General features: G+C 34.1%; 1 protein-coding gene across 5 annotated transcripts in view; it reads right to left on the bottom strand.

Annotated features, from left to right (window-relative positions):
• Window positions 1-15,283, bottom strand: part of LOC136811127 (inositol-trisphosphate 3-kinase A-like) — a 51,998-nt gene that overhangs the window by 12,869 nt on the left and 23,846 nt on the right. Inside the window, exon 1 of one of the 5 annotated variants that reach the window (XM_067067740.1) lies at window positions 11,625-11,657. The exons of 1 other annotated variant lie outside the window; for it this stretch is intronic. In XM_067067740.1, coding sequence (XP_066923841.1) covers window positions 11,625-11,642 — 18 coding nt within the window. In that variant the 5' untranslated portion in view covers window positions 11,643-11,657. Of the gene's footprint in view, window positions 1-1,496; window positions 1,729-3,673; window positions 3,903-9,174; window positions 9,262-11,624; window positions 11,658-15,283 lie in introns of those variants that run through there. 3 more of the 5 variants (XM_067067737.1, XM_067067739.1, XM_067067736.1) reach the window with 3 other exon arrangements.

The raw sequence follows: 15,283 nt of genomic DNA, 5'->3' as shown, positions 1-15,283 counted from the left end.
GTAGAGTTTACAAAGCCTTTTGTTCTTAACTTGTTCTTAACATTTTGGCTATCGAAGCCTTATGTTCTTATAAAAAAACGTGTAAATCATTCTATAAATATCGAAAAAGTTGACATAGAGGAAAATCAAGGAGAGTGAAAAAAAGGAGTGATTCGAGAGCGGAAGACTAGACTAGCTGCAACTCACTCAAGAGAAAAGGAAGTGGAAAGATTAAAGAAGATGGATTAGCTGCTAAGCTTCCGGACAGGGTGACCGTGTTATATATTTCATTAGAGAAGTTTTATAACAAGTTTATGATTATGCATATAACTGTATTTTGTGATTGTGTGTATATATAATTATAATTGAGTCATTATAATAATAGCAGTTTAAAAAGGACGGTTGGGTAATGCTAATGCCGGGCCCCGCTTGTCGAGAAAGTATAATAGAAGTGTTATAAAATATTTAATGGAAATGATAAAATCCCAGGTTGCATTAAAACGCCGTTTCAACGCCCATTAAACATCCAAGAAACGTTGTGTACCTTATTAGATAGATCTTGTTTGAACGTTTTGACGTTTGCCATTTCATTTATAAGAAAAGAACATTCGATTTGAGAACAGTAACGATGTTATACAGTATCACCCTTCAGTTTTCCTTTTCCTGTACCCTACTTTTTAGTACTTTAAGAGCCCCCCCGGCAGTTTTCGTGATGGCGTGATTGACGTTTTTTCAAGTTCGTGATTGCGTGATCGGAGGAACCAACGTGATTAACGTGATCGTGACAGAAAGGAAATTGAACTCGTGATAATATGATTTTGAATTTTTTTTGCGTGCTTGCGTGATTTGAAAGGTGACTGTGGGGGGGGGGGCTAAAGGGGCTCCTTTAGTAACTACCACAGTTTCGGACAGACTCCAGTAGCAAATATGTTTGAATGTTTCCAACAATATATTGGCACTGGTTAAAAAGTATTATGTATGATACATATTTAGAAAGAAAACAAAACAATTGAATGAGAGCCAGACGAAGAATATTGATCGCTTAATTGGTGGATGTTCAATGCAATTGCAATTATTTTCAATACCTCCACACAGATAGCAGGAAACATGAAAGTTTTATAACATGCAATTCAAGAATTTCCAGTTTTTGTTCTCGAAAACAAAACGTCATTGCGACTTAGAATCACAAAATGTAATATCTTATGTATTTCCCTAAAGTCGTTTGTAGCGACTCCATATTTGAACAGACAAAATTTTGCTACTCAGAATTTATACAGAAAATTATACATCATTGGCAAGATAATTCATAGTAACAAAATTGAAATCAGAAAAAAATCTAGAAGATTTTTGAAAAATAAAGATTTGGACTATCTGAGAAACACTTTTGACTTGTTACATTGGTTTAAAATCATAGACCTCTATAAAACCTCAGAGTGCACGATTTCGTTAGATGATACCAGCAGCAACTAACAATCTCGAATTCGAATCCAAACGTACCGAAAATATTCAATAATTACCTTTTTGGAAAAAAGTTTGCGAAAGACTTTCATCCAGAAAGTTATCGAACTGGATTCGAGTTGGATGAGCCATCTGCTTGAAAACATGATTCACCAATAAAATAAAAAGCCGTTCTAGGCAATCAAAAGTAAAATTCAAAGAGAAGGCAACGAGGTCCTTCAACCAACGCGATCAAAAGTTCTGAGCTTGTGGCTTTAGCTGTATTTCACGAAGTCTGTTTTTGCCAATGTGAAATTTCATTTGACCTTTCTGCTTTTTATAGTATGGGCAAGAGGTTGATCGATTTCCAATTCACCTATAAATAGCATCGTAACGCTGGCAGAACGTTTAAGAGAACATGAGAATCTCAAATGGTACTGTCAATCAGAGAGATACCACTTAAAGGTGAATCCTTGACGTCAAAAGATATCATCTTCGACAGCAGTATTTGAAGAGTAGTCAAAATTAATCTCCTAATTGAAATAAGATGATTATATTGAATGACATACCTTTCAACAAAGTTTGAACTTTCATGTCCAGTTCATTAAGACTTATTGCGCGTGACATTAAAGTGTCCATCAAGAAAGTTTGGTTTTTAGTCCTGTGTTTGACGGATTCTTTTTAACATTTATTAGAGCAATAAATATACAACAAAAAAATAATAGCTCGAAAAAAATACTGACTTATAAGAGGGGTTGAAACTCTAAGGACCAATCATCTCCTCATTCCAGGTTAAGAGAAACATGGAAGGACCAGACAGAAAAATAAATTACTGCAGAGATTCTAATTCTTGATATGCATTAGTTAAGATTTGGTCGAAACGCCAGCTTTTTAGGGTTGTACTACTATGAGACATGACGCGATCCCAACTTACGAATATGAAGAATAGAATGACAAGGTATAAAAGTGACAAATCATTAAACCAAATTTGAATGACAGCAGCGCCTTTATGGAAAAGTAAATCGAGACCAACACGAGACCAAAATGTATTGCGAAAACATGTTGAAACAAGCATGAAAGATAAAACAAACAAGAAGCTGCATTTTGCTGACAGCACTTTGTTTATTGTCTTCACTTCAAAGGAATGAATAGTAGGAAATAATATGCTCATACTTCAACACCTGAAAGAAATACCGAGGTTCCATTCGTTGTCACAAAATAACACCAGAATTAGAAAAAATCAGAGCACGATGTTTTGATTCTCGACTACCTTATCGGGGAAAAAAATGTCGGGGTTTTAATTAGTCGGGAATAAAAATTCGTCGCCTAGAGGCATTTTCGTCACTTTTCCCCAACCAAATTTACAATTTAGTCACTTCCACCCGAGTAAATTGTTCAAATGAAATGGTTTCCTTCACTAGCTCGAAAATAGATCTTGTAATTCGACGTTAATACGACGCACTAATTTCGGTTAATAAAGGCGTAAAAAATTTGGATTTGAATTTTGGTTGGGGGAAAAAATCGAGTAAAAGTTTTGGTCGGGTGATAAAATGTCGAGTATAAATTTCGTCGGGGAAAAATTTCGTCGGGGAAAAATTTCGTCGCCCCTGTGACGACATTTTTCCCCCGATAAAGTATGAGCACTTAACGAGGTTGCCATTTTGATTAAAAAACACAAAAATTCGAAACAACAAAAAACTATTTCAAGTTGAAAAATACAATTCAGAATGAGAAGCCAACATAAGTAGTAGATTTGAAATTCTTTGTCTTAAAACAATAACATTGCTTCATCCTATTTTTACCTTACAGTCTGCCTAAGCAAAGCTCAAAATTAGAAAACTACTGTCAAGGAAACAGGGGAAATTTTAATAGATTTGGTACTGATAACAAAAAACAAGCCCAGTATAAGAGGGAAAGCTAATTTCAACAAAAATATATTGTATGCAGCTATCTGACTTCGCAAAGCTAATGTGGAGTGGGCGGGACAATATTTTCATAGTATCAAAATACAATCATCTAAATTCTAGCCAATTCAGCGATTTTAAGTTTAAATGCTTCTTCAACGAAAAAAAAAGCTTTCGTAATGCTCCAAACCCACACGTGTGAAACCTAAACCTTTAATTGTTGAAAGAAAATGCTGACACTTCACAATGTCAGCAAAAAAAGATAGACAGATAGACAGACAGATAGACAGACAGACAGACAGACAGATTTTTGGGTTAAAAATAAGTATTCAAATTTGATATTTCACACTTACCAGAACAACTTGCAATTTAAGAATGTAAGAACGCCACGGATGATGGATGGGATCGTTCATATTAAACATGATGATAACGAACAACATGAAAACCAGGCTCTCTTTTCTCCCCAATTAAAAACAACCTCCAAAAACATACAATCTGTGCTGGTAAAAGACAGAAGGCCAAAGTCTCTTTCCTTGATTTATATTAGGATATGCAATATTTTTTATGATTTTAATATCATTATCTTAAAATCAACAAATTATTATGTAGTGAATTTTACGGTAAGGATAATACAAGATCATCATTTTAGCAGATTTAGGACTACAGTTAACGTTCTCTTACTCAACGTTCTATTATTCGATACGCTCCATTTTTCAATGATATTTAAAGTCACCGTCAACAAGAAACCCTCATAAACGACGCTCTACTATTTGATACACTCCCTTATTCGATGAAAATCCGATTCCCTTTGAAAATCGAATCAGAGAGCGTCAACTGTAATTTTGAGCAAATCAGAAGGAGCCTGAAAAAGACGCACACCAAATCGAACATCATTCTTGTCAAATGAAAAAAGAGAAAAAGGAAAATTTTTAGTTCCATAACCTTATTTCACAATTTTTCAACCCACATCGAAAAAATATTTTTTTAGTTTTAATCCTTTACCTCACTTATAATGTATTTCAAGAAAAAAGTATCTCTGCAACACTCAGTGAAAAAATAGAGAAGTTAACACAAGCAAGTCTTTACGCAACTATCCTTATTAGCAGTCCGTAAGAACTAACTAACAGTATATGCGCATACCATGTTACACAAAAACAAACATATTATAGGAGAAGTAAGAAGAGTTTGTATAAGAAATTGTATAACCAACAAAATGTGTCTATTCATAAAGTTTCAGTGTGCAGTAGTGTTATGATCAAATTACAATTAAGAATAACCAATAATTGAAGTTCTAGAAATAAAGCATAAACAATGAGATCTCGAATCGAACGTTATAACGATGTTCAATAAAACATTCGATCATCTACATTGCGGTGAATTAAATGTCAACCGTTTATAAACTAAACGTTTTTTTATTAGAACATCCAAAATTTTTGAAGCCTTCGAATGTTCTTAACTTTTTGGGTTTCGAGCCTAAAAATTTTCTTAACATGTTCTTATTTTAACCAATTTTTGACCTATTTTACCCATTTTCCTAAGAAATCGAGTCCATAAAGCCTTAAAATGTTCTTAACTTGTTCTTAACATTTTGGCCGTCGAAGCCTTATGTTCTTATATGGTTTGTTCTTATAAAAAATATGTAGAGCAAGATGCTTAATGCATAATGCTTTTTTATTTTTAGTTATCTCGGTATTTAAATAAACCCACGCATAAAATATTTGGCAATATTTGGAAAACTATCTAATTTCAACAGAGCAAATTATTTGATTTTCAGCAAATTTGAGAACGTCCATCAGCTCGTTAATTGATAGTTGATGGCATCAAATATTGATTCTATTGGTATTAGAAACACATATGCAAGATTGTCTTATTTGGATTAAAATATATATTTATTTTTTTATAGAAAACACAGAAGTGATATTTTCGCTTATTTAAGCTGCGATTGTTCATAATACGAATTCTATAACACTCTTTTTCATTAAGAGCATTTTTATAAGTACAGTGAAACTCAAAAACATTGAAAAATAAGAGCAAAAAGGAGCCTGGAAAGGCTGGATTTCAAGCAGAAAAAAGGCAAACATAACAAATATTTGAATATAAAGACTAAAATGCCCAAATTTTTTACCTTGGAATAAGAACAGGATAAGAACAATTTGAATTGAGGCACAAAGTGCAAAATAAATGAGAATAGCCAAGCCAGAATCCAAAGAATAGGGTCAATCGTGAGGCTCCGGAGTGATATTAAGAATAAGAAAAATAAAAACTATGAATCAAGGCCAAGGGAATCACAACAATGAAAAAAATGAGGAGTAGTTACGAATCTTTACAACAAAAGTAAAACTAAACAAACGAACTTTCAAATGAAGCTTAGCAGCCAACGTGATACTTCTGATGATGAAATCTCGTTTCCAATTTTGGGTTTAGGAGATCCAATAAATACTCCATGTTATAAGAATGTAATAAGAGAGAGATAGAGATAGCAAAGGATATAATGCCGGAACCGAGAGATAATGACCCCATCAGAATGCATTTTTTTATAAGAACAATAAAAATGTTGAAGAATGAAACCCTGGGTGGCAAGTTAAGAGATTCTTGACAATTAGTTGGCAAAAGGTAGCCTAGAAATCTAAGTTATTCTGATTTGGTCAAAAGATTTTACCTGATGATTAGATGTGACTGAATAACTAGATACAAGGTAAAGTAAAGGGTCTCCTTCAAAAGTAAATTCAAACTACCGAGTGCTTTGATACAGAACAGGGAAATGTTACTCCCAGCGAAGAAAACGGCCAGAGGCTCGGCTAATCTTAATATTACGTGATTTTCAGACTCAAAAAAATTCTTAAAATATTCTTGATATATTTATCAGCATTCTCCTAGCCATACATCAAATCCCAGGCTCAAAACTTGTTCTTATTTTGTTCTTTAGGTTATGGCAATATTTTAAGCTTAAGCTCTTAAGGAATTGTTCTTATACAAGCATGTGAACCATGAACTAATTATCACATATCACGGTGTTACATAAGGTTCATGGTCAAACATTTTCCGATTTACGTTCAGGAAGATCATACATATTGTTTCTCTATGAATCCAAAAAAAAAAGTTGAATACAAAAAAAGTGTTCCTGAAGCCAAAACCGCAGTAAAAAGGATTTTTATCATCTTTGCTTTTCCTTGATCCTGAGTATTGAAAGAGCGTTCTTTTTCAATACATGAGTGGTATATCACTGGTAGTGCCGACTTAATGATTTGAAAGATATGTTTCTCGAAACATATGTGTCAATGTACACGTTTTTTATTAGAACACCAACGTTTTTGAAGCCTTCGGATGCCTTAACTTTTTGAGTTTTAGGCTTAGTTGTATTCTTAAAATGTTCTTATTTTCACTATTTTGTGAGTGTATTTGTGCGATTTCACAGAAATTGGGTGTTTTTGTCAGTCCGTGAAGCCTTAAAAAATTCCCAAATTGTTTTTAATATTTTGGTCATCGTAGCCTTGTATTCTTATATAAAAAGAACGTGTAGGGGGAAATCTTCATGAGATCTTCAGAAGATGGTTGGTATTAGCACTACACTTTGAACCATGAAGTTTTCTTCCACAGGTGAGTGAATCAAAGTCAAGAATATCTCCTTGAAGAGACTTGGAAGGATAAGATTGAGTGTTATTGCGGGCAAGTGAGTTGAACATCTTGCAGAACTCGTGATTCGAGCGTGATTCGAGCTTCATAGACGCTCTTGAATACATAGAGACATATACAAAAATCCAAAGAAACACTTTAGTTGATTTTGGTGAAGCACTATATATTGCTAAATTTCAGGAGATTCAAACTTTCCCTGTCTTCCTTGTATCGCCAGGACAGCGATATGAGGCTCGAAGTTCCAAAAAAAATAAGAACAGTCGAACCAACACAAACTTACTAGTTCTCACAACAAAACAGTAATTATTGGGCCAATAAGAAAGGTTGTCTTTAATGAAAAGGAAAAAATGAATCGATCGAAACATTTTTAATTGAGGTTAATTAATCTCAATAAATCAATCGATAAATAAAACTCTTTCAAATAATTGCAGATTCATTTTACATAATTGAACACACTCTGTCTTGGCAAAAGGATGTATCAATGGACAGAAACCCTTTTTCATTTAATGGCTGTCATGAATGCGATTTAATTGGCTTTTGATAAGTAGCCGCAAACTTTCGTTACATTTTTAATGACTTGCATAAGGCCTAATTGATGATTAGGATAGCAAAGCCAATGAAAGCGTTGACTTGTTTAATTAAACACCAATTTCGTCGTGATAAATGCATAGCTGTTACATCACTTTAGTTTCAATAACAAGGCTCAAAAATGGGTTCTTTCTTCTCCAAAAGTCAGGAATTTGATACGAAACTTCCCCAGTTTCTGGTGGACATATTTGTATCAAATAAAAAAGCATACCACATTGTAATTTGTGCGAGCTTGCTTATCAATTCTCTTTTTTTCAGTCGATTCGTTCTTTCCACCGAAAATCATTGGTGATGAACTTTAATCCAATCACATAAAACAAATTCCCTTGGACATCTAGTCCAACACTTGCTCGGTAGATCTGAGGTGCTAAACGTTTTTTTTTCAGTGAGAACAAACTATACAGGAACATAAGGCTTCGATGACCAAAATATTAAGAAAAAATTAAGAACATTTTAAGACATTATGGGCCCTAAAGCAACCAATTTCTTAGGAAATTGTACAAGAATATTCACAGAATGGTGAAATTAATTAAGAACAGTTTAAGAACATTTTTAGGTAGAAAACACAAAAAATTAAGAACATCCAATGGCTTCAAAGCTTACGGGTGTTCTGTACTGTATGCAGGGTATTAGGGTATTAAAAATCTATTTTACAGCACTTGAATCCGATTGATTCGGGACCAACAAGCTTATAGCCATCATTCATAATTATGACTTTATGTAATAGAAATTTAACTGTTAAGACATTATGAAATTGGTTGTGTAACCTTTATGGACAATTTTTATTGATCGTCGCTGCAGTATTAACAAATCATCGTAGTCTGCAAAAACCCTTGTAACAGGAAAAGATTACGAGTCAAATTTACCATCCAATCACATCAATGGGGTTCAATATTATTTATAGCTATCGTTTTTCCGTAAGAAAAAGACATTTCTTTAGCAAATCCCAAATAAAGGAAAAAGAAATGAATAGATGTCCAGAAGTGGAGTAGACATCAATATTGGATATTCAATGTGCGAATATTGCCGGATCTAAATTCAGAGCTTTTTTCATTCAGGATATTTAAGTAAGACAATCACTTTCTAATGGGAAGAAAATCATCCTCCACAAGAAAAAAATTATTGCTTCATTTACAAAAAAATGCGGAAATATTTTAGGGTGTGATTCATGAGTCCAGTATAAATGTTGTGTAATGGAACATTAAGATTTCAATGAAAACCTAATCACTTAACCACCATTTTGGTAGCCAAAAAATTTTTTGGGTTTTATATGAATAATGGAGTTAATGTAGGATGGTAAACCAGGAAATTGATAATTCGTCAAAATTCCTGCAACCATGACAACGTTGTTTATAAGTGCACAGTGTTGATAAGTTCCAGTAAGGACTAAATACAAAATACACAAATTTCCATATCTTTTAAGTAGAATATAGTTGGACAGTAATTCTTTTTTTCATATATAAGTATTACCATTGAGAATTTTCCTAAAATATAAGACATTAGAGGTTTACAGATTCACCGTTTGACAAAATTGCCGGGTCCACTGGTCCACCACTCACCAAATTTAAACCAGTTACCAAAACAAATACACCGGGTATATACTTGAAAAATACTCAAAAAATAATTTCTATACCTGTTTCAAGTCAATAGCTTCTGCTCCAACTCTCATTAGAGTGGAGGACGGAACGAGGCTAGTGTAAACCATATCACACAAAGTAAACAAGAAATTGTCAACAAAATCTAAACAAAACAGATGCCTCAAACCACAAAAAATCCAATGAAACGCAGCAAAGAAATTGCCTTATAAAGACAAGCAAACTTTTGAAACAAGGTCGGATAAGTTGAATTTCCTATTTCAATAAACCATCTTTTCTTCTTTCGGTTTAAACCATGGAAATTTATGTCCTTCCGAAAGTCATTAAGTATGTTTAAAACATCAAAATTAGACTATCGAACATGTGTTTCAGCATTTTTGGATTGACAGATGTTTCAATAATGTAATATACATGAGAGATTATTAAATTAGCAATTGTATCTACCATTTATGTTTTAACATATTGTTGCCATGGTGCAATGTTTGTAAACATGTGGTCGTATATACATAATGGAGGAGGAAGAACTGTGACTTTAAAACTAGGTAATACCGATTCATCATGATATGAGGAAATCAAGAATTTGATTATTTTCTTAAAAAGAGATTAAAGTACACGTGACAAATCAACCCCTTCAGAACTGTATCTGATCATTCTATTATACAGAGAAAAGATCAAAAGACACGTGCTTATAATATTCTCCAGTCAGTATTTTTTAACATAGTCTAACGGGAAAGCATTAGCGCTGTGAGCACAGGAGTGTTAGAAAAATCCCAGATAGGTTTAACCCTAAATTTGCCTGTGACCAAGAGCATTATTCTTAATACAAATTAATCCCGCAGCCTTTTATCAAAAGTAAAGGATCATTTTATTTGAAATCGAAAACCGATTAAAAAAATGCAAACCCACGATTTATAATACACGGTATTAAAATAAGATGGATTCTTTTTGCATTTTGCAAATTTTTCTTCTATTTATTGAAATAACAGGTATTTACGGTTATCTAGATTGCAATTCATAATACCTATTGGAGGCGTTTAAGTATATTAATACATAAAGATTCTATAATTGAAATTAAGATGATTAGCTTAGAAGAGACCTCATTCCTGTCTAAATGAAAAAATTGGCAAAATTCATTTTTAAGCCCGTATAATAGGATAAGCTGAGAAAGGGGGTTTAAGGACTTAAGAGAGACAGATTTTGGTAACGTTCAAAAATCTGCTTTATTCGTAATATTAAGGGGCCTTATGTTCCTAATCACATACTGAGAAGATCTCTTTTGTGAGTCATAATGAAAGTTTAGTACCCCTGAAAAAACATATATAGATCAAGTTAGAACTTACGTTCTCCACTTTCGGTATTAATTGTCTGATCCAGAAAAATGGAACACAATGCCTAATTTCCCCAAATTGACGGAGAAGGAGTAGAAAAAAGAAGAGAGAAAAAATAAGGTTTTTGCGGTTCCCATTTTGATATACCACAACACAAAGAAATAGCACTTTTTTCTTCTTCTACAGTATGTTTATGATGTATGAAAAATTGTCTTCCTTTTTCCATACCACAAGAAGTAAATATTGCGTTTTTTTAAGTATTTTTTTCTTTTTCACCAATAGAAAGTCATTAATGTAAGCATTGCACCCAAATTACTTCCTTCTGACCTTTTTTCGTCTGAAATTAAAAACGAATTATCATGTGTGAACCCAATCAAGGAGAATTGTAATTGATAGATTTTAATGGCGTTTAAAATAGACGGATGTAGACGGCGGAATGTGGCCCACGCAAACCACTTTGCAGATGTAGATTCTTATACAAGGGATATGTAAAAAAGGAGATTCTATGACGAGGATTGGACAATATTTTGTATATTAAAGTTTATCCGAAAAGAAACCGATATTTTAAGAAGATTACATTCAACTCACTTTAATTCGAACCTCCATTATTCGAATCTTTATGTAATTCGAACTATAACTTCAGTCCCCTCAACCTAGACAGTCATATAAAATACTCTCCATAACTCGAATCTTTCTCTATAATGGTTCCTATATGATCGAAATAGAGAGAGTCGACTGAACTAATACTTGATTCAGGCTCTACAACCTTGGGGTTAATTTGAAGAGAAACTTTGACATGTAACAGAAATCACGAATGTTTATACATCAATAAAAAGTTCAAATGGAAATTATAAAAAGTTAACGGGGGATGACGCATCTCAGCAGTTTCAAGCTGTTTTTAAATAAATACCAAATCAACCTTAGTCCGGAGATTAATAAAGTACAAGTAGTTTTTAACAACAGTGTCTATCATGCGAGTATTTATTGTACGAAAGAAAGTGCGTCTGCTAGCATGCCAAATGTAAAGAATTTTTCATTTAGAAATCTTATTAACCTCGATAAAAACTCTCCTTAAACTTTGTATATTTATAGGAGGTTGATTTTATACACGCTAGGTTAGAATATACAAGAAACAGTAAAGAAAACAAACTTAAACCTACCCTACTGGAACAGCCCATGTAAAACAACTGACATTTGAATAAGACGAATGTTCATAAACTTATAAAACGTTCAAATTAAACTTAAAATGAATTGACAAAAAAATTCATTCCTTTAAAGTTCTCATTCAACACGTCAGTTGACACAAAACATAAGAGGTTCTTGAACGCAAAGATATCGTTTAGATGCTACTAAACGACAAATTCTTAAATTTCTCAAAATAAAAAACGAAGTAAAACCAAGGAAAACCAAAACATCGCTAGAAACAAAAAGCTTTTACAGAAAGAAGTGCCCAAGCGACTAAACTCAATGCTCTCGTCTCAGTTCAAAGAAACCAAAGCATCAAAATAAAATCACCAAAAAACCCTATTGGTTTCTACAGAAAACTATCCCCAGTGCAGTGGCTTAACTAATTTTTACTAGCCCACTGGGACAGAGGTGTATAAACTAGAACAGAGGTCCACTTCATCCTTTACAATTACATTATCGGCAGGATGATGCTGATGTCGAGACACTGACAGATACAGCACATTTTATCTCCAGTGACTCTGTAATTTTCACCCAGGCCACTGAGACAGATGTGTTTGAACCAGAACAGAGGTCCACCACTACCTTTACAATTACATTATCAGTGTTATCCTGATGCCAAGAGATTGACCGACACATCAGGTATAGTCTCCAGTGACTCAGTATTCTCACCAGGCCACTGAGACAGATGTGTTTGAACCTCTCCTTAAAATCACCTACCAGTATGATGTTGATGCCAAGACACTCACACAGACACACCACGTTTTATTATAACCATACCAACACTACAAGTGATTCTCACCAAAAAAACTTTTATAAACACATCAAAGAATAAACATTACAATGTGAAAGATCGTATTATAGAGTACAAGTGTTTTGACCGCATTCATGACGTCATCAAAACCAAAACACCATCACACAATCACGGATGACCGAAATCTTAAAATAAAGGTTGACACTATAGTAGACTCTCGCTTATTCGAATCTTCCTTTAATTCGAACTTTTTCTCAGTCACCGTCAAGGAGAAACCCTCTTAATGTATAATAATAACCGTTCGATTTTGAATTAGCGAGAGTCAACTGTATAGACTTCAGCCTAAATCAGTAGAATGATGATCAACATAGTACGTATGCATCATTATATTTAGTATCCAAGGGATAAACTCTTTACCTACAATTTCGTTAACATCAAAATATCTTTATCTCTATTCAGCTAAAATGACCACCAAACTGCACCAAATGCAAGGATTGTTCCCAGGTATAAGGTGTCCTAACAGATCGACCTTTTAACTTGTTAAACCAAATCTAGCAAATCTTAATACGAATGATGACACAATTCCGAACAGAGGGACAATATAAACTCAACATATTTCAGTGACCAATTACCCCAGTATGAAAATGGGAAGTGGAACTAATATATTTTAACTCCAACAAATTAACTTATCACAGTTTATTTTCTTTCATAACTATTGACAAACATTTTTTTGAATCTAATATTCTCACGCGTTGACATCATCTATCAAAAACAAAGGTCCAGGAAACTTACACTAAATATTGAATTTGACGAAAAGGATGATGTCTTGTTTATAGAACCAAATGACATCATACAAACACAAACAGTCAAAATCTTTTGACCGGGGGAATCAAAAGAAGGCCAATCTCTGGTGAATGACAATCGATATTGATATTCGAATAGCTATTAATAATCTTTTGACATGTATTGTGATGAAGCGTTTTCATGTAATAAGAAACGTTAATTGCTAAAGAACAGGAAATCAATTTGGGGGCTAACGACACTTCCGCTAGGCCCCATAAACGACGTTATATAAGACACAAAACGACTTCCGTCCGGGTCCTAACGACAATTCATTGTGAAATTGCATATTAGTCAAATGATATAAAAGGACCCAAAAAAAACATGACAAGAGGAGAGAGGAAAGAGACAGAAAAAGAAAGGAAAAGAAGAAGATCGGAGAAAGAGAGAACGGTCGTGAAGTAGAGCGCAACAAGATCTTGCAACTACAGTTCACATCGGATGACTTATGTCCGAACGGATGACTTATGTCTGAACGGAATTAAGCTATCATTTACCGCACATCTGGAAGATAGAGACTAATATACTAAGTAGGTTTTATTTGATTTTCTAATCGTCATTTTTGTAACAAGTTCTAATTCAAAATAATACTTTTATTTTATATCTCAAAGTGGAGATCTATCTTGTCAGTTTCTTGTGTCTTGGCCTTTCTATATCTTCATATATAGATCGTGCGAAAGCTACCTGTTTGAACTCGGATTGCGTGACACTTTAGGAAGAATTAGGGTCTGACCATTCAGTCTTTTCATACACAGAGAAAATACCCGTGTCACACTGGAGGTTCTACCGAGATCTCTGGTAGCCCCTGTTTTATCTGAACAAATTTTTGTATACTTGTTTATTTAGAAAGATTTTGTAAGCTCACGACCAAACAAAATTGAATTAATTGATTTGAAGGAAAAACTTTATTTTGTCATTTGCACGATACTACGTTTGTTAATTTTGCAATACTTGTTATTTTAATTTGTGATTTCTCTCCTGAAGGTAATTTTAATTGATGAATTTGTTGAGAAAAAAATGTATAATTATTGAATACAGGAGAGAGGAGAAATAGAATTTTTTAATTGAATCTTATTAAACGTAGTAAAATATTTTTTACAAGAGAAATTTACTTCCTTCTTACATATTTACAAAATTTTCTTCGTGACGTGAGTGACGTCATTTTTTTAAAACAATCATGCTTTCAAAAATTTTCTTCAAATAGAACAGAATATTTCTCGGGATTTTATCTCTCTTTTAGTAAGCGCGATGGATCTCGAACATGTATTATGTATTCGAAAAATACAGCAGTTGAGAAGAGAGTTGGCAGACGTACAACAACGTAATGCCGATGCTGCCGCCCAAAGAAGAAACCAGAATGAAAACTCACTCCACGACCCATATGACGACGAAAACTACTTTGACGATGATTATGAAGATCACCACTGGAATTCCCAATACGACACCCACACCTACAACGATCACTACAACAATCATGAGAAACATCCATACCACGATGACTTCATTCATCAACACCAATACAACGGCGATACGGACAACCACTATTACTACTACGACAATTATGATGACACAAATCCTCCTTACGACTATCCTGATGACCATCCTCTACTTCATTACAAAGATTACACCATGAATAAACAACATTACCTCCTTTATCACGATGATCCCTACGACGACAACCACTTTCCGAACAACCACCGTCACGATGATCCCTACGACGACAACCACTTTCCGAACAACCACCGTCACGATGATCCCTACGACGACAACCACTTTCCGAACAACCACCGTCACGATGGCCCCTACGACGACAACCACTTTCCGAACAACCACCGTCACGATGATCCCTACGACGACAACCACTTTCCGAACAACCACCGTCACGATGCCCCTACGACGACAATCATTTCCGAACAAACCACCACGATGATCCCTACGACGACAACCACTTTCCGAACAACCACCGTCACGATGATCCCTACGACGACAACCACTTTCCGAACAACCACCGCCACGATGGCCCCTACGACGAGAATCATT

The sequence above is a fragment of the Clytia hemisphaerica genome, unplaced genomic scaffold (genome assembly GCF_902728285.1).
Source record: "Clytia hemisphaerica strain Z4C2 unplaced genomic scaffold, Clytia hemisphaerica genome assembly, whole genome shotgun sequence".
Taxonomy (NCBI): domain Eukaryota; kingdom Metazoa; phylum Cnidaria; class Hydrozoa; order Leptothecata; family Clytiidae; genus Clytia; species Clytia hemisphaerica.
Note: the sequence above shows the minus strand (reverse complement) of the source record. Positions and strands in the feature narration are given on the sequence as shown.